Raw genomic sequence first — 23,837 nt, forward strand, 5'->3', positions numbered from 1 at the left:
GCTGGGTGAAGGGGGAGAGGACAGGGACTGCAGGAAGACTTGCTTCTGGAAACTCCCCAGAAAACATTTATTGGACCACACCCAGCGAGGCTCAGGAGTTTCTGCTGGCAGTGCTCAGGGGACCAGATGGGATGCTGGGGATTGAACTCAGGGTGGCTGCGTGCAAGGTAAACACCCTGCTCACTGCACTACAGCTCTAGCCCCAGAATAAAAACATTCAATTGATGCCAAATGGCTCTGTAGTTTGTGATTATGAAACTACATCAAGTGTGAGCCACTGGTGGTACATGCCAGCAAAACTGTTACCACACTTTGGAGGGGGGAGATTTGTGCCACACCCGGTGGTGCTCAGGGATCATTCCTTGAGTACATATGGAGGATGGGGAATGGGGACGCTGAATACCATGTAAGCCACTGGGAGACCATCTGGGCTGTTGCTGATCAAATCCAGGTCTGCCCCTTGCAAGACAAGTGCCCGACCCACTTTATTATCACTCCAGACCCTGTCACTTCTTTGGGCTGTTTTCTACCATCAATTCCCACCACCCTTTCCTTCCTCGGTTCCCAAACACCTAAGGATCAACATCTACTGGCCCCCAGACTAAGTCCATTTTGTGTTGTTTGCTTTTGTGGTATTTAGTGCCCCTATCCCCCCGCCCTCCAAATCTCCAAGTAGAGTTTTCACTTGTCATACTTTTTTTTTCCTGACTTACTGAGTATAGAAGCAGTTACATTTTAAGACATTCCTAGATTTTTCTTAAGGAAATATCAGTATTTGTTTACACGTCATTAGCACGACACACTACAAACCATGGCTAAATGTCTTCCCACCTAAATGTCCTTCCTACAAGAATGGAACAATAAATGGAATATGAAAGAGATAGGAATGGTGTGTTCTGAATGGTTAAAAAACAGTGAGGCTATGCAAGAAATGGTATGTAAGCAAATTCAGTAACTGTTGAAAGCAATCTGCTATCAGGTTGAAAAGAAACCTTGCTATAGTATGTCAAGCCAAACTACATTCCTAAAAGTACTGAAACACCCTCTTTGCTATTTATTTTCGCAAAAAAAAAAATGAGTAAGGAGAGAAGAAGAAAACCCCTAGTTCGTTAGAAGACAGATGTGGAATGAAATCCATGCTCTGGTTCCTTGCTGAACCTCTGCAGTAGATCTAAGAAGCCATAGTGTCGCCAGGAAGGTTCGAGTTGTGGCTACTGGAGGGTCAATCAAATGAGACACAGTGGCAGATCAGAAAGGACTTAGGGCGATGGGGGATTCACATTCTCAAAGCAACTGTTTTCCCTGTGCTGACCAAGGGCCTGCAGGGAAAGAGAACAGGACACACTTGTAGGAAGGGTGGGTTACAGGCTGGGACACACCAGGGTGATCAACACATTTGTTCAGGGCTCATCCTGAGGCACATTTCCACTGTTGACTACAAGTAAAGATTTCAGATCATGGTTTCTGCCCTCGTCTCTGAGGACAAGTTGGTAAGGGAGACCGCTCAGCTATGCCCAACCAGACAGGCTTTCCTGGCTTCTTTCTCAGACTCAATTCAACACATTTTGCTGTGCTGGCATCAATGACAGATGCAAGACTGGGCCTGGGATAGCCTCATAATAATGCATCAAGATGGACCATTACTGGAGAGAGCCCAGTGGGGACAGCACAGTGGGGACAGCATAGCCAAGCAGGGTTTGATCTCTGGCATCTGAAAAGGTCCCCGAGCACCAGCAGGAGTAATCCTGAGTTCAGAGGCAGGAATAAGACCTCAGCACCACTGAGTGTGGCTCCAAAACAAAAGGATGAATCATTTGCACTTCTCGACACCTAAAATGTTTCTTGCTTCTGCTAACAGAGATCTCAAAATCCAAACGCACTTTTTTCTTGTTCAGCCAGAATGCTGGGAACTGCCATGAGTCAGTGAAAAGACATGCTAGTTACTTCAAATGTGGTATTTTCTTCTGTTGAGAATGACCCACTTGCCAAAATGACATAAACCAAAATTTGCATTGAAGGGACAGGAAAGCTGATAGGCCGAACTGTTGGTTGCTTCTGCTTAGAAATCCTAAACTTAAAACACACAAAACAGGAAATTCTCTTTCCAGGGGCCTGAGAGACAGTTCAAAGGGCAAAGAACAGGCAAAGCATGATTTGCCTGCAGGAGTCCGAGGTTCAGTCCCCGACACCGCCTGGTCCTCCTGATCCATGCTGGGAGCAACCCTTGAGCACAGACAAGTAGCCCTGAGCACCATGGGGGGTGCCCCCACCCCACCCAATTTCTTTTCATCCACAGTGGTGACATTTTAATATATGTAAAACTTCATTATCTGGATAAACATATGCTCAGGGGTTACTCCCGGTTGTGCACTCAGGAATTAGCCTTGGTAGTGCTGGGGTGGGGGCGAGGATCTATATGGCATGCCAGGGATCAAACCCCAAACCCAGGTAGGCTACCTTGTAGGCAATGCCTACCCTCCGGACTCTCTGGTCCCACATAGCAGTATAAAGTCACCTGCTGACTGGCATCACTCTGTGGCCACAACTGTGTAAATATGCCAACCTTTGCTCTTAACGTACTTGTTAACAAAAACAATGGCTCTGGAGCCAGGGAACCGGGGTAGAAGAGGAGAGACTTTGTGATCCATAAATGGCCAGTCTCTTCCCTAATGGGGGTGTCGAGGCCAGCTTGGAACCCGGATATTGATGAGGGTGGGGACGGAGAGTCCTCGTGTTTATCCAGGGTAATCAAGATGCTCAGACTCAGTTAGAAAACAGAAAGTTTGCTGGAAGGTTAATCGAAGAGAGACTCCCCGCAGGAGAGGAATGTAGTATAGGACTTAGTTACTGTCACTGTTGTCCCGTTGCTCATCGATTTGTTCGAGCGGGCACCAGTGAGACTTACTGTTACTGTTTTTAGCATATCCAATACGCACGGGTAGCTTGCCGGGCTCTGCCGTGCGGGCGAGATACTCTTGCTAGCTTGCCGGGCTCTCCGAGGGCGGAGGAATCGAACTCAGGTCGGCCACGTGAAAGGCAACCGCCCTACCACTGTGCTATTGCTCCAGCCCATAGGACTCAGTATGGGTTGGTTTTTTTTTTTTTTCTTTTTGGGTCACTCCTGGCTCTGCACTCAGGAATTACCCCTAGCGGTGCTCAGGGGACCATATGGGATGCTGGGAATCAAATCTGGGTTGGCTGCGTGCAAAGCAAATGCCTTACCCGCTGTGCTATCACTCCGGCCCCGGCTTTTTTTAATAGGAATATAGAAATGCAGATGTCATTTCTACTATACCCTTTTGCCTCTCCAGGATATATTCCCAGGAGTGGTATTGCTGGGTCAAATGGGAGCCCAATTTCTAATTTTTTGAGAATCGTCCATACTGTTTTCCAAAAGGGCTAAGCCAGTCGACATTCCCATCAGCACTGAAGGAAAGTCCCTTTCTCCCCACATCCATGCCAACAGCGGTTGCTTTTGTTCTTTTGGATGTGGGCCAGTCTCTGTGGTGTGAAATGATATCTCACTCAGATAGAGAAGGGAACACCAAGTAGAGATTTCAGGAGGACCCATTCCGGTTGGAAGATGCGAGCTGAAAGTAGACTATAGACTGAACATGATGGCCACTCAATACCTCTATTGCAAACTACAACACCCAAAAGGAGAGAGAACAAAGGGGAATGCCCTGCCACAGAGGCAGGGTGGGGTGGTGAGAGGGATACTGGGATCATTGGTGGAGGTGGATGGGCACTGGTGGAAGGATGGGTAAATGATCACTGTATGAGTAAAATGCAAACACAAAAGTTCATAAATTTGTAACTGTACATCACAGTGATTCTCTCATAAAAATTTTTTTTAAAAAAGGAAAACTGGGTCTTTTGTGTTACTTATCAGAGTATGAGAGGTCTCTCATGCTATTTCCCCTTTATGCCTTAGGGCCCATCTGTATTGTTAAGATAAAACTAACACCCTGCATGGTATGGTTAGGATCCTTTATTTATGTGACCATGTCCCTGGGTATTATCCATTATCTCTTGGTCTCCTGTGAGCCTAAGAGGTGGGGCAGAATTTATGGTCTTTGGAATATGTAAACTACCATCTCAAACACAGTCCAGGATTTTGGAAGGAAACAACTTCCTCAACCCTGACAAGCTCCCTGCATCCTCTGGACTGCTCCAATATCCTCACCCTTACACCCTCCGGGGGCCTTTGCCACAGCAACCATGAACCACACACCTTTGACAACGGCCACTCATGGCATTCCACCTTCCCTTGGAGTTTTGGCTAGCCTCTTTTCAGCCAAGCCATGGTTGTCATCTTGCCTTCCACAACCACGATGAATTCATCTTCCACAACCACCACTCTGTCCTCTGGGTTAACGCCTCCCTCACTTCTCGACTTCACCCCCAACCTTGGCCATAATACTTTTTCTCACTTCAGACCTTATCATCACGAGTAGCTAGTGTCCCCACCCCCAACCCCCAAGAACTCACTTTCAAGGCTCTCCATATTTAATAGTTAAATTCCCCCACTAGCCCCACCCTGATATTCTCTGAACTCATCTCCAATCCATTGAGATCTCGGCACTTTTCTGTTTCAGGTGTCCGTCTACACCTGGCAGTGCTGGAGGCTACTCTTGACTCAGCAGGGGACGATGCAGTGCTGGGGATCAAACCTGGGGGATTCTACACGCAATGTGTGCATGCTCCGACCCTTTAAGCCATCTCTTCATAGCTGCCAGCATTTTTAAGTGGCCATCAACTCCAATGTCCCTATTTCCCTCCCTGTCCATCACTATAATCATTTTGTGTAAAAACTTCAATTCCTTTCTCCTCTATCTCAACGCTCTGACAATAGCTCTTTGAGTCCAGATCTGATCTGTCCTGCCCTGAGCAAGCACAGTCGGAGAATAGAGCAGCATCATTTTCACTCATCTGTTAAACGGATGCCCACATATCTCTGGGGGGCTCTCACCACTACCCAGAGAGCCTTCTGCACATTCCTAATTAGCCTTGCCAATCTTCAACTCCTTCCTTCTCACCACTGATTTTCACCATCCTGAGAAAATAATTACAAAACCCCTCTTAATCTCTAACGATCAAATCTCTGATAAGTATTATCAGCACTGAAGACCATTCATATTAAAATGGTCCCACCGCTGGAAACACTCATGTGGCCCCTGGAGAAACCTACTCCTACATCTGTTCTCCATGAAACATTTATGTCCATATGTAAACACTGTGACAGATGGAAAATCCTAACCCTAAAACATATAAGCCAATGTTAAAGTTTTGTATTATTGAAATAACAATCAACAAAAGCTGAGCTCCTCCTTGCTTACTAGACACTAGGGAAATGTTTCTGGGAGACCCATGGAACTGTCCCTTGCTCAGTAAGGACTTCTCTCTTGAAGTCAATTCCAGCCTCAAGCCAATTACTCTACTCAGCAGCAGGATAGATCAGACCTGTTCCTTCTTTAAAAAAAAAAAAAATATATATATATAATTTTTAAAAAATGAATTGTGAGAGCTTTGATTGTTTCAGTCATACAATGATCGAACACCCAAGACCTGTCCCTTCTTAAACCTTGCTTTACCTAATCTTTAGGCCTCCTCTGGTTTTCCTCCCCCTTTCCTTCCCCTCTCCAGAGCTTTCAACTGCCTAAAGGAATCCATCCTAGATGGTGACATTAAGGACTCGTGCCCATAGCTCTCAAATGAATATAAGCTTTGTGCCTGCCTCTGAGGCTCAGCATTGCACATCCAACCTCCATCAGCTCTATTTGAAAGCGTAACAGCAACCCTATATAGAATAAATTCCTTCCTTGAATTTTTTCCCAAGTCTGTCCCATCTTAGTAAACAGCACATCTGCCCAGGCCACAAATTCTGAGATTCACCACTGCCTTTCTACTGGACATCCAATGCATCTACAGTTTGCTCTGCCTTGAAGTAATCCAATGATGACTTCCGGTCACTGGTGGAGGAGGTAACTCTGTGACATCTAGGTCATTGTAGATGTGAGGCATGCTCTTTACTATTTTACCCTGACCCAATTCCAATTACTTCTAAACACATCCTTAACTATAAGCTACCACCCTAAATTCTCAGACTTGCTATTCTTACTGTAGTCATTCTTCATACTTCAGTGAGCCTTTTAAAACTCATTACTATGTCATATTACTCTCTGCTGGGTGCCCTTCTAATGGCTTTTCATTATTCTCAAGCTAGACAGGACCTTCACTAGGATCCACTAAGCCATATTAAGAGCTGGCATCTGTCCACCTTTCACCACGCTCTTTGCTTCCTCAACCACAATGGCCTTCTCCCTGATCTCAATTATGCCAACCGCACTTGCTCTACTGGCCTGTTGCTCCTTCTGGAATGCCCTTCACACACTAATTCCTAACATCATTGTGGTTCCCAATGCAATTACCCATATCCAACATGCTTCCAGAGTCCACGTAGTTGAAAAACACCCTCCCTTCACTGATCTACATTCTTCCGCTCACAGACAGCAGTTTGACATTAGTTAACACTATTTTACTTACTCACTTATTTATCTACTTGCTATTGTTGTTTATAACCATAAAAATATTGATGGTGTTTTGTTTTGAAGTCACACCCTATAGTACTGAGGCATCATTTCTAACAGTGATTGAATGACAATATATAGTACTGAGAACTTAGTGATGAAAAAGAAAAGGGCCTTAACACCTGTACTATCTCTCCACTTTATTCATGGTGTTTTTTGTAGTCACTTTTGGACAGTCGTGAAAGATTTGAGTCAATTAAACCCAACATGCCCAGCTGAGTTGTTACCACCTTTTTGCATTAGATCTCGCTCTACGAACAAGTATTCTTTGTATGGTCTATTTAACCATCAGGAACTATTTTTCCTAAGAAAAGTGAAATGTGGGAAGTGGAGGTGCCATACAGAGAAAAGATGTATTACACTGGAGCAATAGCACAGTGGGCAGGGCGTTTGTTTGCCTTGCACGCGGCAGACCCGGGTTCAATTCCCAGCATCCCATATGGTGCCCTGAGCACCGCCAGAATACCTGGGTGCAGAGCCAGAAGTAACCCCTGTGCATCACCAGGTGTGACCCAAAAAGCAAAAGCAAAAAAAAAAAAAAATGTATTACATAAGCTTCATCCTGGCGTAGATTAGTAATAACCATGTTTAACACTAATCAGCTGTACAAGTTATCTTAAAATACATGAAAAACACTTGCTTACTTATTAATTACGATAGAAATGTGCACAGAAACTGAAGAGAACCTAACCCGTACCCTAGCACCAATAGTCGTTTCTGTTAATTCAGTGTCCAAGCCACTTTCCAGGACAGTACTGCAAATAACAAAATCAACTGTCAGTATCTCCTATTGCCAGTTAATAGTTCCTGTTTATGTCTATTTTAGGAGGCAAACTCCTACAGGGCCACTTTCCTTTTTTAAAAAACTGACAGATCTTCAGGGTTTGCAACAAAGTTTGGCACCTTGCAGAAACATAGAAATATTTAAATAAAAAGGAGAAGCAATCCTCAAAGAAATTCAACTGGTCAACAAAATTATTCAAAAAAAATCATTAGTTATCATGGAAATGTAAACAAAACCACCACCCATTTGTGCCCGCCCTGCCCCATCCATACTACCCAGCATCGGTGCGTTTATTAAAGCTACTCAGTCATAAAGAACTTTTCAAGATACATACACATGTGTGTGACCCCAGTTACAATCCAAAAAATTAAAGACTGGTACTGCACAAATATTCATCAAGAACAACTGCGGGAGACCAGTGAAAAACCAGTATAATCATACTATGTAATACTATGCAGCTAATATCCCCACAATGCTGAAAACTCTGAAAAGAAAAAGGTCATTAAAGTAAAAACATCAACATTTATTTGATGACAAAAGGAAACAAAACAGGGTTTATCTTTAAAAGGGTAGAAATAGAAAACTGTTTACAAGAGTTATTAACACAAAGACCCACAATCTTGCTTTAATGTATTTTCCATTTCTCTCTAATAAGCATACATACATTACTTTTAATGCTCACAGGGGAGAAAAAGGAGTAAATTTGCAAGTTATTGAGTACTGAATCCAGGGTAAACTAACTCCAAGACTGTACCACTTTCTCCCCCACCAACCCACAGTAACCACTGCTAATTCAAACCACCAGAGCAGTGGTGTGAACTGGATATGTAACTTGAAATCAGGCCTGAGAGGTAAAAGATTTACATAATTGTAAGCTCTAATTACTTCAGTTCAGTGACTTACTAGCTCCAAGCTATTAATATGGTAGAAGTATCTTGCTAACAGGAATGCTAAAAGTTTAAATGATTTAGTACTTCATAGGCAATAGAACCAATACAACGATAGTACTATAAGCACAGGCTTTGTTCTAGGGGACGGAGAATAGTACAGCAAGTGAGGAGGGCATCTCTGCCTTGCAAGTGGGTTGCCAGGGTTTGATCCCTGAATTCCATATGGTCCCCTGGATCAAATGGAGCATTCCTGAGTGCAGAGCCAGGAGTGAGCCCTGGGTATTGCTGGCTGTGGCACCCCCAAAATAAATAAACAGAACTGTTAGATGGTGACTTTGTTTTCAGAAACAAATACATTGGTAATTTATTTGTACCTCAACACAAAAATAAATTACTTTCTCCTATTATAGATCATTTAACATTAAAGCTCTATTAACAAGGTTTCCTAAAATCCTATGTAAGAGAAAAATGAGGTAAGTTGAAGGATGTTAACATTCCATAATATTCTGCCAGTCTATGAAATAAGCTTACGCTTTTTTTCTAAGACAGATTAGCAACTCACGCATTCACATACCATATATTGCGGCTTAACTTTTGTTATAAATTCGTGTTTTTCCTGAACCGACATAACCAAAATCTGAAATGTAGCTACTGATGTACAAATATACAATTTGCAAGAATCCAGACAGTAGTTTTTATTTTTAACATTTTGAAATTCTCATTCATTTCCATCCACAAAATAAAACACAACAAGGAAGACAGATTCCTGATCGCTGTGACATAAAATTGCTCACATGCTTTTGGGGCAGAACCCAAAGTATGACCTTCAGCAGCTTACATTCTGTTTATGACAAAGTCAGTGTTTCAACACTACCTAAAAACAAGGAAATGTTCCAAGAGCAATAAATATTAAACTGAAATAAAAAGCATTCAACAACTTTCAAACAGATATTCATCAAAATGAGGTAAGTCTAATGTGTCATTTGCTAAAGAATCGAATGCTGAAGTGGAAAAAAACTCATCAAAAATATCAGTCTTCAGGGTACTCTCCAAGCTCAATGATCTCATACAGGCATCATTTGCTGGTGAGTCTAGCTGAACTCGACACTGATTCTTCTTGCTGGGGCTGCAGTAATTATGGTCCTGTCTTAGAGGAGTGTCTGAGGGAATGGTGCTTAACTCACTAGTTTCTGATGCTGGGATGTGATTATCTCCCATTTCTAAATACCTGAAGTCAGCCTCCCCATTTTCTGAGAGCTCCGTTGAAACAAGGGTTGTAGGAGAAAGCAATTCTGCTAAAATTTCCTCATGAGTCTGACCATTGCAGGGCGAAACACTGGAGTCGTCAGGGCACGCGGATTTACTGTCGGCCATATCAATCTGATACTGCAGTTCTTTTAGTAAGTCTTCTATTGATTCACATTCATTTGGAGAGCCTTGAGGCACAGGCTCTGAATTTCCACTCGGAAGTGTCCCGTTTTTGGGGGAAGACGAAAGTGCAGCTAACTTCTTCTTTTTTGCTTTAAGTTTTTTAAGAAGTTTTAGACGAAGTTTATGAATTTGAGCCTCAACTGAGTCTCTATGGTTTGCTGCAGAAGCACTATTTTCACAAGAAACACCATTTTTAGTTTCATGAGAATTGTGGTTGAGCTGAGTTCCTGAGGAAGTGTTTCCAGATTTCTTGCAAACTTCCGCACTGATGCTAACATCAGTGTGAGGGTGAGAAACGCTACTCGCTGACTTGCTTGTGCCCCTGTGAGTTTTCCTGGCTGCCCGGCTGGACTTCTGATTCGTGCCTTTAGTTTTAAAGCCACCAAAATTACATGCCCCCTTAACGGAAGGCTGCAAGTCAGTGACGACATTCCTACTATGTGCCGTGACACAAGGTGGCATGAAAGAAACGCCTTTGCTGAGTAAGCCTTTGACCCAGCTGCCCACAAACGGCTTCTTCTGATTTTCTTTCGGAGATGGAGTTGGTAGTGATTTGACTGTGACAGTCTGAGAGGCTGCCCCTGTCTCTTTCTTCTTCAGGTTCGACCCTGGAGAGGAGTTCTGTACTGGTTCTACGCTCTGGGTCTTTGGTGAAAGGAACTGTTTTACTGAAGCGTGCTTCTCCAGACCAACCGATCCCTCCATTTCTACTGCTTCCACTCCCTGCATGGGGCCAGCAGCACTTCCAGTCCCCACCGTGCTAGCACCAGCAATGTGCTCGGAACTGAGCGGTACTGACTGCATGTTGCTATTTACAATGGGAGGTAGAGAGCTTGGAGCTGCACAATTATCTGGGGTGGGTGGTTCCCTGCCTGCTGCCAACACCGAAGGCCTTACTGACTCACATGACGGCTGAGTATCTAGCTTGACAGCCCCCGTGGCTTCTGCTACAGGTCTATTTTCCAGTAGGAAACCTTCAGAGTGAGCCTTGATTTCTTCAAGTGTCAAAAGGAAAATGTTACTATTAACCGAAGTATCACTAGGAGCTACAGCTGCATCCTGTGAGTGAGTTTTTGGAGCCACAGACATGTCCACGGTGTGAATGCTTGAGGCTATCTTAGCTGAGGCAGTATGACCCACAGGATGCACTGATGCAGATTCTTGTCTCTCACCGCCCAAAGCAGGCTGATCAATAATCTTTTTACGTGGAGGAGAGGTAGCAGCCTTATCTGTCATTTGGGGGACTTTTCTTTCCCAAATAGCAATATGGATCTCTGAGGCAGGCACTTCGAATGTTTCACGCCTCTTAGAACAAGGCCCCTTTAGGTCATCGCATTCCAGCCAACTTCCTAAGGGAGGGGGAGAGAAGAATTTAGATAATGAAAACTGACCACCTGATGACTTTGGTTCTTAACATTACCATATATTTTTTTAGCTCTGCCAGATGTCAAAATCTTTATTCTGAAACACAAACGATCTCAAAACAAAACCCCTAAAAAACACAAAGCATTCAAAAATTGAGGTCATTTTCTATTTTTCAAAAAAATCTATAAAAATCACAACTATTAAGTCTCGGGCCGGGGCCGGTGCCGGCTCGAGCTCCGTCGAGATTCGACCCGGGTGGCCATGCCTTTGCACAGCCGCTTTGCTGCTGAACGAGCAGGATCCAGAGCCAGCTATATGACTTGGGGTCCCAGCAAGTGCTTGCAGCCATGTCTCCAGACTGTGAACTAAGCTTTTGCTCCATGATGCTCCAGGAAGGGAAATGATTCAATTTCCAACTTAAATCTCCCTGGACTTAATTACTAAAATACAGAAATCCTAAACTGCGTCGCCACTGTGGCCTCGCGACTTTATATCTCTTCATTCTCATCAGTGAAAAACTAATTATCAAATGTTTCCCTGTCAACAGGGCCGTATTCTTGGGGGATAAATTCCAACAAGAATAGTGAGTTCTGTGTTGAAACTCCAACAATAGTGAGTTTTGTGTTGAAATATGGAATGTAATCAAGGTAAAGAGAAAAGGAAGTGAAATTTATCAGTTATGCGGGGAGGGGTTGGGGGGGTGGGAGGTATACTGGTTTTTTTTTTTTGGTGGTGGAATATGGGCACTGGTGAAAGGACGGGTGTTTGAGCATTGCATAACTGAGGCATAAGCCTGAGAACTTTGTAACTTTCCACATGGTGACTCAATAAAATAAATTTAAGAAAAAATCACAACTATTATAGTGCAGCGGGTAGGGTGCTTGCCTTGCACACAGCCAAGCTGGGTTCCATCCCCAGCAACCCATATGGTCCCCGAAACCATCAGGAGTGATCCCTGAGAGCAGAGCCAGGAATAAGGCAGAAGCACCGTTGGGTACCTGCCCCTTCCCCCCCCCCGCCCCCTCAATCAGGACAAAAATAAATATAACTTTTGGAATTAGACTATAATATCTAATGTAGACTACAGCATCTCACACCCTACTAATGTATCCAACACCATCTGACAATGTAGGAAGTTGTTCAGTATGTATGAATTTCCAAGATTAATGAAATTCTCTACCTCAAATACCAATTAATTTTGATGCTTATTTCTGAGGTTGTTTTCTCATTTGTCAAGTGAGAATGAGAAGCAAAGTGATCATCCTGCCCCTTGTACTCAGTAACACTCAGAACAAAACCATTTATTAGGTGGTTTCTGTGGAGACACCTTCTTTACACACAACTTGAGCCCGCAAGTTGTTATTCTATACCCACTAAAACTCTGAGAATCTTTCCTTTGCCTCTAACAGAGATTCTCTATCATGTATGAACATCAGAACCAACTGATATTTAAGCCCAATCAATCAGAGGCTGACTCACTGACTTAAGGTAAAGCCTCATTTTTATAATAATCTATGATTCTTTTAAAATAATGCTGTCAGAGTTGGTGGAACCAGGCCCTGGCTGAAGAGAATATTTCATTCACTTGAGTGCAAAAGAAAACAAAAATAAGATGGTTTTTCAGTTTCATTTAAGTTTCTGAGAACCATTTTCCCTCAAATTCTGAAGTATAATAAAACTTAAAAGTATTATCCTATCTATGAATTTGAATATGCAAAATATTTTTCGTATACACTGTGTAGCCATCCAAACCATCCCCAGGAGAAAAATATTAATTATGAGAGGTGACTAAACAGAAAATAAAGGGGGAGAAATCAAATGGAATTCCTGTCAACTGAGATAATATGATAAAAAGACAGGTTATGTCTTTGACAAAGTAAACATTCTGAGAAAAATAAACTCAGTAACAAACAATACCAGCTTGGGGGTGGGGAATACAGTCAAATTAAAGAGTACATAGAGATGCTTTGCCCCGACTCACGCTCTTAGCAAACGTGGCACTTCAAATATTTAAATAGTCTCTACCTCACAATGAGAAAAGATTTCAGTCTGCATTGTCTAATGGTCTTTAAACAGAAGTATTTTTTTCTTACTATTACAAACTAGCACTGTAGCACTGTCATCCCGCTGTTCACTGATTTGCTCGAGCGGGCACCAGTAACGTCTCCATTGTGAGACTTGTTACTGTTTCTGGCATATCGAATACGCCATGGGTAGCTTGCCAGGCTCTGCCATACGGGCGGGATACTCTCAGTAGCTTGCTGGGCTCTCTGAGAGGGGTGGAGCAATCAAACCCAAGTCAGCCATGTGCAAGGCAAATGCCCTACCTGCTGTGTTGTCATTCCACTCCAAAAAGAAAACCTTTATTTTTGCTATTTCCCCCTCCACTAAGAATGCCAACATGCGGGCTGGAATGATAGTACATTGGGGGGGGGGGGGGGGCAGTGCAGAGGGGTGTCTGGCTTGCCCTGCATGTGGATCCCCAGCACCACATATGGTCGCCAAGCCTCCTTGGAGTTATCCCTGAGTGCACAGCCAGAAGGCCAAGCCACTGTGGGTGTGGCCCCCAAACAAAAACTGGGTCTTGCCACATGCAAGCCATGGGGCTTAACTCCTGGACTCTCTTTGGGCCTATTTGTAAGAGTAGTTACCTGGGGCTGGAATGAGAACAAAACAGGGGGCGTGCTTGCCTGGCATGCTGCAGACCATGTTCAACCTCCCACACCCCAAACGGTCTCTAAGGTGTGCAGGGAGTGATCCCTGAACACAGAGGCAGGAGTAAGCCCTGAAACTGCTGGGTGTGGGCACCAAATAAAACAAAACTATATATAAAGCAGTTATCTGAACATTTAAAATTGGGACCCCTCATTTTTCTATACTGAACATGTTGATCATACAGAACACATTAATTATATAAGAACAACAAAAAAAATAAAAGTACAGATGCTGAGTGGTGGAAAAAAGTAAACTGAAACAGCAGTCGTATCTGATCTCATTATTTGCTAGAATAAAAAGATAAGGAGAAAAAGTCAAGGCTAAGCCCAAGTTTGTCTGGAATACAACAACAACAACAACAATAACAACAACAAAAACCTAGTGTCTAGTCACTCGTATTGCGAAAGAAAAAACATGTAAGCACTTACCATCAGCACCTAAAATCCATGTTATGAAGTGATTATTTGCTTGGTACTGAATCACGGCAGTGATCTGATAAAGACAGCCTTCAAAATGAAACGAGTAGCACTGCAAGTCATTCTGCGGCAAGCCCTCCACAAAGTGCAGCATGAATATGGAAGACAGACTGGGGAGGAGAAGGGCAAGAGAAGTCAAATACATTTCATGCCACATGCCTGGTCTTACAAAAGATGGTCTGAAGTCAAGAGTGCCACCTGACACTCAAGGCTAGCTGCGCAGACCCTCCTGGAGGACCTCCCGATGTGTCCCTTTGTTCAAATCGGGAACAACTCTAAGGAGGATGTAAGAGCAAGCCCCTCGCGGAACAGAATCACTGACAGCTGGAAATCATGCAGTGAGGCCCTCACACAGACCATTGCACAAAAAATTGCTCTGTACACTGCAACGCTGCTTAGCCCTAAAGAAGATCTCTTGGTTAACTACTTAGCAAATCAATGCAAGAACTCCAGACCTGAGATCCTCTTGGACACCCATTACTTCAATGGACTGCCTTTCTTGGGTGAGGGGGAGGAATGTGAAACAAAGCAGGAAAGCTAAAATATTCAAATACATTTTTAAACAAGCACTAATTTGGTCTACTAGGTGTTCTCAGGATATAGTGAGGGCCATCATATTAAAATTCCGACTTAGAACCGCCGAGATGTGATCCCGGGGGCCGCACGCATGTGCGGCCTCTCCGCAGCTGTACAAGCGTGAATCCAGACCCAGCAAAACCTCTTTCGGTGTGAGCAACTCCTCGCAGAATGTCTCCAGCCTGAGAACCAAGCCTCGGCCCCGTGCCCGCCCAGGAGGGAAAAGGTATTTCTCTCTCTTGCCTCTTTCTCTCCGGGGATGAAGGGCGCGGTGGCCGCCATATTAAGACGACCACAGATTGGGTTTTCAAGGCTGCAATTATCTAATATCTGGAAGAAATCTCCCTGGACTTGTTAAAGTACAGAAATTCAAAACCGCGCGGCCGCATATTTGACGGTTGTGAAGACCTTATTTGTCTTCACAGTAGGTCTGAATCTAGTGGGGTACTCCTAACAACAATAGTGAGGTTTGTGTTGAAATATTGAATGTAACCAAAGTAAACAGAATGTAAAATGAAACTTATCAGTTACAAGGTAGGGGGTGGGGGGGCAGGATGGGAGGTGTACTGTGTGGGTTTTTTTTTTTTTTTTTTTGGTGGTGGTATATGGGCACTGGTGAAGGGATGGTTGTTTCAGCATTGTATAACTGACTGAGACCTAAGCCCGAAAGCACTGTAATCTTCCACACGGTGATTTAATAAAATAAAATTTAAAAAAATAAAATAAAAAAAATAAAAATAAAAAAATAAATAAAATTCCGACTTAGAGAAAGTATGATTTGTCATAAGTTGTGCAGAAAACAGAATATACTGGTTGATTTCTTAGAAGCTTCAAGACCAATAATTATCAAAACATATTTGACGGTTACAGTAACACATCAAGCCAGAAACTCAGTACAAAGATGGGCCTCAAATAGCTAAATGAAACAAAACTCTCGGGAGTTAAGAAAAATGTTGACTCTTTCTTTCTCAATATTTAAACAGCTGTCAAACCTTACTAATCAAAATTCACTCAGCTGAAATGAACTTGAATCAATGTCCAAAATGCAGTCTTCAGACTGACAGGAGGATAATTTGTAAATTATCCTCTTGTCAGTCATTCTGTTAGAGAAGAATCAAGACTTCAAACCTTAAGTATCTATAACAAAAAAGGTCTACGAAACTGCTCACAATGCTTGCTAATTATTTATTTTTTGGTTTTGGGGTGACACCTGGTGATGTCACCTTCCCTTTCAGCCCTGCATGAGACAATTTAGCCTTAGTCTGGCAAGAGAGGGCTCTCAGAGCCAAGGAGAAAGCAAATCACAATCTGCCTCAATCATAAGAAAACTGGAAAAGTAGAATTACAGCACCTGACACCATGGTACCTCAAGGATTCACCAGTGAATTCAACCTACATTTGCACTCAATGCTTAGCACGCTGGTGGCAGCAGTGCCACTTATTTTAATTAAATCACAGTCAAGTGTGAGCCATTGGTGGTACATGCCAGCATCAACAGGTGACAGGGTCGAGCTCCTACTATTCACACCCATCCTTGGGAAGATGAAAGCAAACAGGTTGGAAGATGAAGGCAAACAGGTAAGAGAAAAAGCAAGCACAGGGGAACACTGAGTGACAGCCACACAAAGGACAGACTCATGAGCACATGCCTGGCATAAGGACAGGGGCCTGAGCCCTCAAAGCAACTCTGGAGGCACAGGCCTCTGGAATTCCTAGTGCCACACGCAAATGTGTGATCACCACCACCAAGCAAACACATGCGGAAGCACCACAGCGCAGGATCACAGCTAGTAATGAAGGGGAGGGGACAAACAAGAGAGAACAATCAGTATCTTGAGCTAGTTCTCCATTTTTATCACCCAATATAAAAATTCTCATATTTAGGGTCAGAGCAATATTACAGTGAGTAGGGTGCTTGCCTTGCACATGGCTGACTCAGGTTTGACACCCCCCAGCATCCCAGATGGGTCTCCTAGATGCCACACAGGAGTGATTCTCTGAGGCAGAGCCAGGACTAAGTCATCTCTTGCCTGAGGCAGCCAAGTGTGGCGTCCCACCCCCACAAAAATCATATGAAAAAATTAAGTGTATGTGTACTTCTGAACTTATATAATGTATGCTGAGACAAACCTGCAAATGTGATTTTTAAACTTCATTACATTCCAGATCTATTACTAAACTATTTTGAACGGACGAAAACTTAATGGAGTAAAATCTTATAATTAGATTGGTTCATATTAATGTCAGAAAAATACAATTTCCCCCCACCCCCTTTTTGGGTCACACCTGGTGATGCACAGGGGTTACTCCTGGCTTTGCATTCAGGAATTACTCCTGGCGGTGCTCGGGGGACCATATGGGATGCTGGGAATTGAACCCAGGTTGGCCACGTGCAAGGCAAATGCCCTACCTGCTGTACTATCACCCCAGCCCCAGAAAAACACAATCGTTTAACAACTATTTATGAACTGTTCTTTTGAAGAAATTCAAAGATCTTATAACAAAGAAATTTTATATAACAGTGAAGATTTTAAACTAAGCCACTATATATATCAGATTCCAGCCAAAATTTTATATGGAAATGCATACATGATTTTTAAAAAAACCCAAAACACAAGGAGCTGGAAAGACAGAGTAAGGCATTTGGCTTACACAGCCAACCTGGGTTCACCCCATGGTACCCCATTATGGTCCCTGAATACTGCCAGGAGTAAGCTCTGAGCATTGCTGGGTGTGGGAGAAACAGCTCAATGGGCAGAGCACTTGCTTCACACATGTTCAATCCCCAACACCACCTAGGGACCTCCACGCACAGAGGCAGGAATAGCCTGACAAAACTGCTGGATGTATATAGCCCCAAAGCCAAAATTAAGTCTCAAGGGGCCAGAGTTATCACTTGAAGAGTTGCACTTGGGTGGTCTGGGCTTGATCCTCAGCATCAGATGGTTTCTTGAGCTCTGCTGGAGTGACCTCCATGCCAAGCCAGAAAGTCTGAGTGCTGGTGGGTGCAGTCCAAAGAGAAATCAGATTCATGTACAGAGCACACACATTAAGGAAGGCAGTTTCAAAGTGGACTGTGCACAGAGGAACCAATACCTAGCACCTCATGACTTCCTCAGTATAGCCCTGGAGACCCATCAACGGTGGCCCACTAAGCCCCAGCACTATGGCAAACTACACAGGGAGTGTCCCTGCTCCTGTATGCAACATTTTATTGTTGCTGTTTTGGACACACCCAGCGGTCACTCCTGGCTTGTTCAGGGGCCCATATACGGTGCTGGGGACTCAAGCCAAGCTTGTAGCCATGCTGCAAACAAGGTGCCTTCATCCCTGCACCCTCCAGCCCCTGTGCACGTTTTAATAAACTCTATAAGCACTGAATGACTTAGTTCTCTTCTTACTGCTCCCCACCCTTTGTACAGAGACATTGTTAAAACTGATGTTTAAATAAATAAGGTGTTCAAACAATACAGGGTATGAGCAACCCACTAAGGAAATTTACATGGAGAGAGATTAGCAAGCAAAGATTTGAGAAAAGATGGAGATTCAGACATAAAACCCTGTTGAACTCTTTCTGAATCATTTTGCTTCTTCAAATGGGCTTAAGGAAATTCGAGGATTCCGGTGACTCCGGGCACCTGACAGAGAAAATGGGAGTTTCCTATCCTGAAAGGAAGAGGCAAAGGAAGGTAAGACACAAGTACGGAGGGGAGATGACCTCCAAAGCCAGCTCCTCAAGGATGCCCCGTGTGGGAGTTCCTGATAGAGAGGCACAGCATAAATATCAATCAACTCAATCTTCTCAAAAGCAGGTTGTAGGTATCACTTTCAATTCAGCATTGAAAACAATGTTAAGAACCACTGTGTTGTTCTAAAGTTAATACGGCCGTTTAAACTCACTTTTCCAATACCATTTTTCTTATTTGTGGCTTACTGCTGCAGTTGTTACATGGACCAAAGTGGACAGCATTAAGTGGGTGCCACTTGGGGATGACATTTGTAAAGGTGACCAGATTCTTCGTACACCTAGATTAAAAAAAAAAAAAGACATAACTTAAAATTCAATTCATTTATATTAATTTAAATCAATGTCAAAAAAACTTGCCTTGCTGGTTATTCAGTCTTTCCAATTCCCTCAATCACGTAACAGACTAATTTGACAGTATTCTTCCCTAATCACAAAAGGCAAGCTACAGAGGAGGGAACTTCCTGTGCCACGAGCCATTTGGATCTTCACAACATCACTTGTGGGCCAGACAATATAGGCAGGCGGGCTGCATCATGAGAAGCACCCATGTCTGCCCTGCCCCATTCTGGGGTCACACCCCAGATTTCAGAGCTTCTACAGCTCAGACTCAACCAGGGGGTGCAGGAGACATTCAAGGCAGGGTTCTCAAAGGAAAGATCATGGGTCTTTGGGGCTGGCAGCTCACTACCGTGGACACAGTGGGATGAATACCAGCACTGCTAGCCTCTGTGGACTACACGCCAATAACAGCCTTCCGTGTAGCAGCCAGCAATCCCCCACAGAAGGCACACAGTCCCCAAAAGCCCAGTTCACAGGACTTCACCTCTGCCACAAGCGTACTCCGTCCCTCACTGGAACTCCTCACATCCCACTATATTACTGGCAATCAGAGCAACTATTTATAAAATACAGAACATAAAAACAGGAAGCATTTCTAGTATCATCAGGAATATATACACTTGTAGCTGTTGTATTCTTATTAGTAAAAGAATTTTGCTGTGACAAGCTACGTAAGTTCTTAGTTTGTATTTTAGTCAATACTTGGGAATAAGAGGTACCAAAAAAAGAAAACATTCAGGATATACACTATAATTCAACTGCAGTCTTTGAAACAACACTTATTACCTAAGAGACAGTAGTTTCTTTTCCAAATAACAAATATTGATAAGTGGCAAGATGCAAGTGAGAGCAAACACTGGTTGTTAAAAATAGATTCTCAGGGATGGTGTGTGAAACGCAAAGCAGCATTAAGGCATCAACAAGTGCATTCCCGACTCTAGGATCTCACAGATAATGGCTAAGTAAAAGCTCCTGTGTATTTATGTAAGAGAATTTTTTTTATCTTGGCAAATAAGCTCTACTGCCCGTATAATACTCAGTCTTTTAGGCCAAATATGTGTCTTCCAAATGCCCCCTGCGGTAGGGACTATTTTCATCCCCACTGCAGAGGTAAAAAGGTGAACACAGAGACTGCATCAGATGGCAAATTTACATGGTGATCTGAATACAGGAAGTTGAGACTCCAAAGACCATGTTCTATTCAAGTAAAATCTAAAACTGGCAGGGCGAGAGGACAAGAGGGAAGGGGAAAGGGAGAGAGAGGGGGAGAAGACGGTGAGAGAGATAGGGTGGGGGAGAGAGGGAGATAGAGGAAGAGAGAGCGAGCGTGCAGGGATTAAGGCACTTGCTTTGCGAGTAGCCAATCTGATTTATGGCACGACATAAATCAAACTGAGCATCACCAAGAATGACCCCAGAACACAGAGCCAGGAACAGACTCCACCCCATCACCAAACATCCTCCTATACGAATGCTGAGAACAGTTGCACAGATAAAAAGGAGCCTGCTGGTTACTCGTCAGTCAGAATACAGAGCTGTGACATACTAGAACGTATTTAATAGGACAGTGGCTAGGGTGTTTGCTGGCCTTGCAGTCAATCCAGGTTAAATTCCCGGCGATCCATATAGTCCCGAGCCTGCCAGGAGTGATTCCTGAATAAGGGTATGATGCCAGGAGTAAGCCTTGAGCACTGCTGGGTGTGGCCCCAAAACAAAACAAATTAAAATGTATTTAACAAAATGCCACTTTATTTTCATGTATCCCCTTTCCCTGGAGCAGAGAGGGTAGCTACACACAGTGCTGCTGAGGGCTGCTCCCAGCAGTACTGAGGACAGTGCAGTATCAGGGATCAGACTTGGCTTGCCTGCATTCAAGGCACACTGTGCACTTAACCGTGAGCTATTGTTCTGGTTCTAGCTCTAATTTAAATTTTTTTTTAAATTTTATTATTATTATTTTACTTTTTGGGTCACACCCAGCAATACTCGGGTTACTCCTGGTTCTGCACTCAGGAATTACTCCTGGCAGTGCTTGGGGGACAATATGGGATACCAGGGATGGGATGTGGGTTTGTGGGTTAGCTGTGTGCAAGGCAAATGCCCTACCTGTTGGACTATTGCTCCAGCCCCCTGTAACTTGAATTTTTAGAACAAAATAATTTTTTTTTTTTTGTGCTTTTTGGGTCACACCCAGCAATGCTCAGGGGTTACTCCTGGCTTTGCACTCAGGAATTACTCCTGGCAGTGCTTGGGGGACCATATGGGATGCCGGGAATCGAACCCGGGTCGGCCGCATGCAAGGCAAACGCCCTACCCGCTGTGCTATCGCTCCGGCCCCAATTTTTTAAAAAAAATTTTTGGAAAAGCCTGCATCAAGTGCCTAGGGGGGGGTCTCTTTCCAGGGAGCACTGTCCTTCCCACACACCTCTAAGAGACACTTCCCACATCAAAATCAAAGCAGCTTAACACACCCAACAAACCAATACCCTAGTCAGCAGCCCTCTAGTGTGTCTATGTATGCCATCTTCCTTTGTGAAGTTTTAACTTGGCCAGCATACAGATTATTTCTCTTCAGTTCCTAGCACATGATACTAACTGAAAAGTGGTGAGACCAAGATGCTGATTTTTGAAAACCTCTAATTAAACAGATTTTAACCATCAAGCTTGTTTATATTATTCAAAGTCCAGGTGGCAATTCTGTGGGAATATACTGTAGTGAGCAAGTCTTAGCGGCCAAAAATCTAAGTCTGAACCGGGGCTTTGGCCACTCCCTGGTGTAGTCTGGTGTCCGGTTTCAGTCTTCTAGGTCCAGTTCCCTCCCTGGCAGATGAAGAATGATCAGAGCGTCTACAAGTAGCAATGACGACAGACTTGGAAGCAGGTATTTTCACCCTTATACTCTTCTAATCACCAGCACGCTGAACGTGCACTGAAAGTGAGACACTAGTGCTTACTCTGTTCTAGTACTTTCAAGTTAACTGCTACAAAGGAAATATTCGCTAGTTCTGCTGGTGAATTCCCTAGATTTTTTAAAAGCTCAGATGTGACTCTCCTTAATTGAGTCCCTGAGTAACTAACACCGGGGCAGCTTCAAGGTGGCAGGCAGCACAGACACCATGACGGGTCTTCACAACCATGGGGGGGCGCGCTCGCAGCGGCTGGGAGGCTCAAATTTCTTAAAACAAAAACACCCAAAACGACACCCATGTAGATCATGAATCTCCAAGTGATATTTCCCTCTCATATTTATTGCATCTAATAACTCCAGACTTCCTAATGTCTAGTTAGTGAGTATGAGGAAAAAAGGGCAAAGGATTATCTTCATTGTCGTTACCTGAAGGAATGAGAAAGCCAGGTTGCTAATTTTCCAACTGCCAGCCAACACTCTCACATACAGATTTTAAGGGAGGTTTATCATTTCTGATGAGGACTTTCTCTCCTTAGCTCTTAACTTTTTTGTTTGTTTTTAAGCATCATGCCTGATGATGATCAAGGAACCAGGAGGGGAGCTACCTTACCTGCTGTACTATCTCTCTCAGAACAAACAACTTGCTTGAAATCATAAAACTCCCTAACCAGCCAAAGCTATTTAGAGAAAAAAGACAACAGGAGATACTGCAATTTCTGATTTAAAATTGTACTATAAAGCAAGAGATCTAAATGGTTTGGCCATAGAAAAAACACAGATTCTCAGACCAATAGAACAGAACTGAGCACCCAAAAATAAACTTTCAGATTTACAGACAGTTTATCTATGACAAAGGAGCTTAGTGCATGAAGTGGAGCAAGGAAAACCTCAACAGATGGTGGTTCTTCAATCTCAAGGGAGAGGAGGGAGGATATGCCTTACACAAATGTTAATTCAAAGTGGAGGAAAGACCTGGAGATCAGACCAGAGCCCATAAAATACACTGAGGAAAAATGTAGGCAGAATGCTTCAGGACAGGGACCTCTGAGACATTGTTCATAATTTGATTCCACTGGCTGAAATAAAACCAGAGATATACAAATGGACAAATTCAACGTGTAACAAATTAAGTTTTTACTTGACAACAGGAACTCGGGCTAAAACCAAAGACATCCTACTAAATGAGAGAAAACACATGCACACATACATTAAGGGCTAATATACAATATATATTCAAAATATATAAAGCATGCACACAGCTCAGAAACAAAAATACTAATAGTAACCCCACCCAAAAAGGCTGAGATGATGGGGCTGAAGCAATACAGCGGGTAGGCATTTGCCTTGCACGCGGCTGACCCGAGTTCGATTCCCAGCATCCCATATGGTCCTCTGAGCATCGCCAGGGGTGATTCCTGAGTGCAGAGCCAGGTGTAACCCAAAAAGCCAAAAAAAAAAAAAAAAGCTGAGATGAGTAGACACTTCAACAAGGATGACATACGAACAACCAGTAGAGTATAAGAAAAAGTAAAATGTTGGGGCTGGAGCGATAGCACAGCGGATAGGGCGTTTGCCTTGCACGTGGCCGACCCGGGTTCGATTCCCAGCATCCCATATGGTCCCCTGAGCACCGCCAGGGAGTGATTCCTGAGTGCAGAGCCAGGAGTAACCCCTGTGCACCGCCAGGTGTGACCCAAAAAGCAAAAAAAAAAAAAAAGTAAAATGTTCACTGTCCACTTGGTATTAATGAGATGCAAATTAGTAGAATGAAAATGAGCTTTTTTCTCTTTTTTTCTTTAATTTCTGGGTTGTAACTGTTGATGCTCAAGGATTACTGCTCAAAGCTTACTACTGGTTCTGTGCTCAGGGATCCTTCTTTGGGGCTATACAGGGTTCCAGGAATTGAATCCAGGTAGGATGCAGGCAAGTACCCTAACTGCATGACATGCATTTTTCTCTTGCTTTAAGAATGGCTTATTTCTAAAGGACTGGATACAGTCAGCGTTAATGAGGAT

At 43.5% G+C, this 23,837-nt stretch overlaps 1 protein-coding gene across 1 annotated transcript in view; it reads right to left on the minus strand.

Moving 5' to 3' along the window:
- Window positions 1-7,876: 7,876 nt before the first annotated feature.
- USPL1 (ubiquitin specific peptidase like 1) overlaps window positions 7,877-23,837 on the minus strand; it is a 38,048-nt gene continuing 22,087 nt past the window's right edge. The window contains exons 7-9 of the mRNA XM_055140582.1: window positions 18,728-18,853; window positions 14,204-14,361; window positions 7,877-11,044 (exon numbers count right to left, since the gene is read on the minus strand). Of these exons, the coding sequence (XP_054996557.1) occupies window positions 9,195-11,044; window positions 14,204-14,361; window positions 18,728-18,853 (2,134 nt within the window). The 3' untranslated portion in view covers window positions 7,877-9,194. The remainder of the gene's footprint in view (window positions 11,045-14,203; window positions 14,362-18,727; window positions 18,854-23,837) is intronic.

The sequence above is a fragment of the Sorex araneus genome, chromosome 1 (assembly GCF_027595985.1).
Source record: "Sorex araneus isolate mSorAra2 chromosome 1, mSorAra2.pri, whole genome shotgun sequence".
In the NCBI taxonomy this organism is placed as follows: domain Eukaryota; kingdom Metazoa; phylum Chordata; class Mammalia; order Eulipotyphla; family Soricidae; genus Sorex; species Sorex araneus.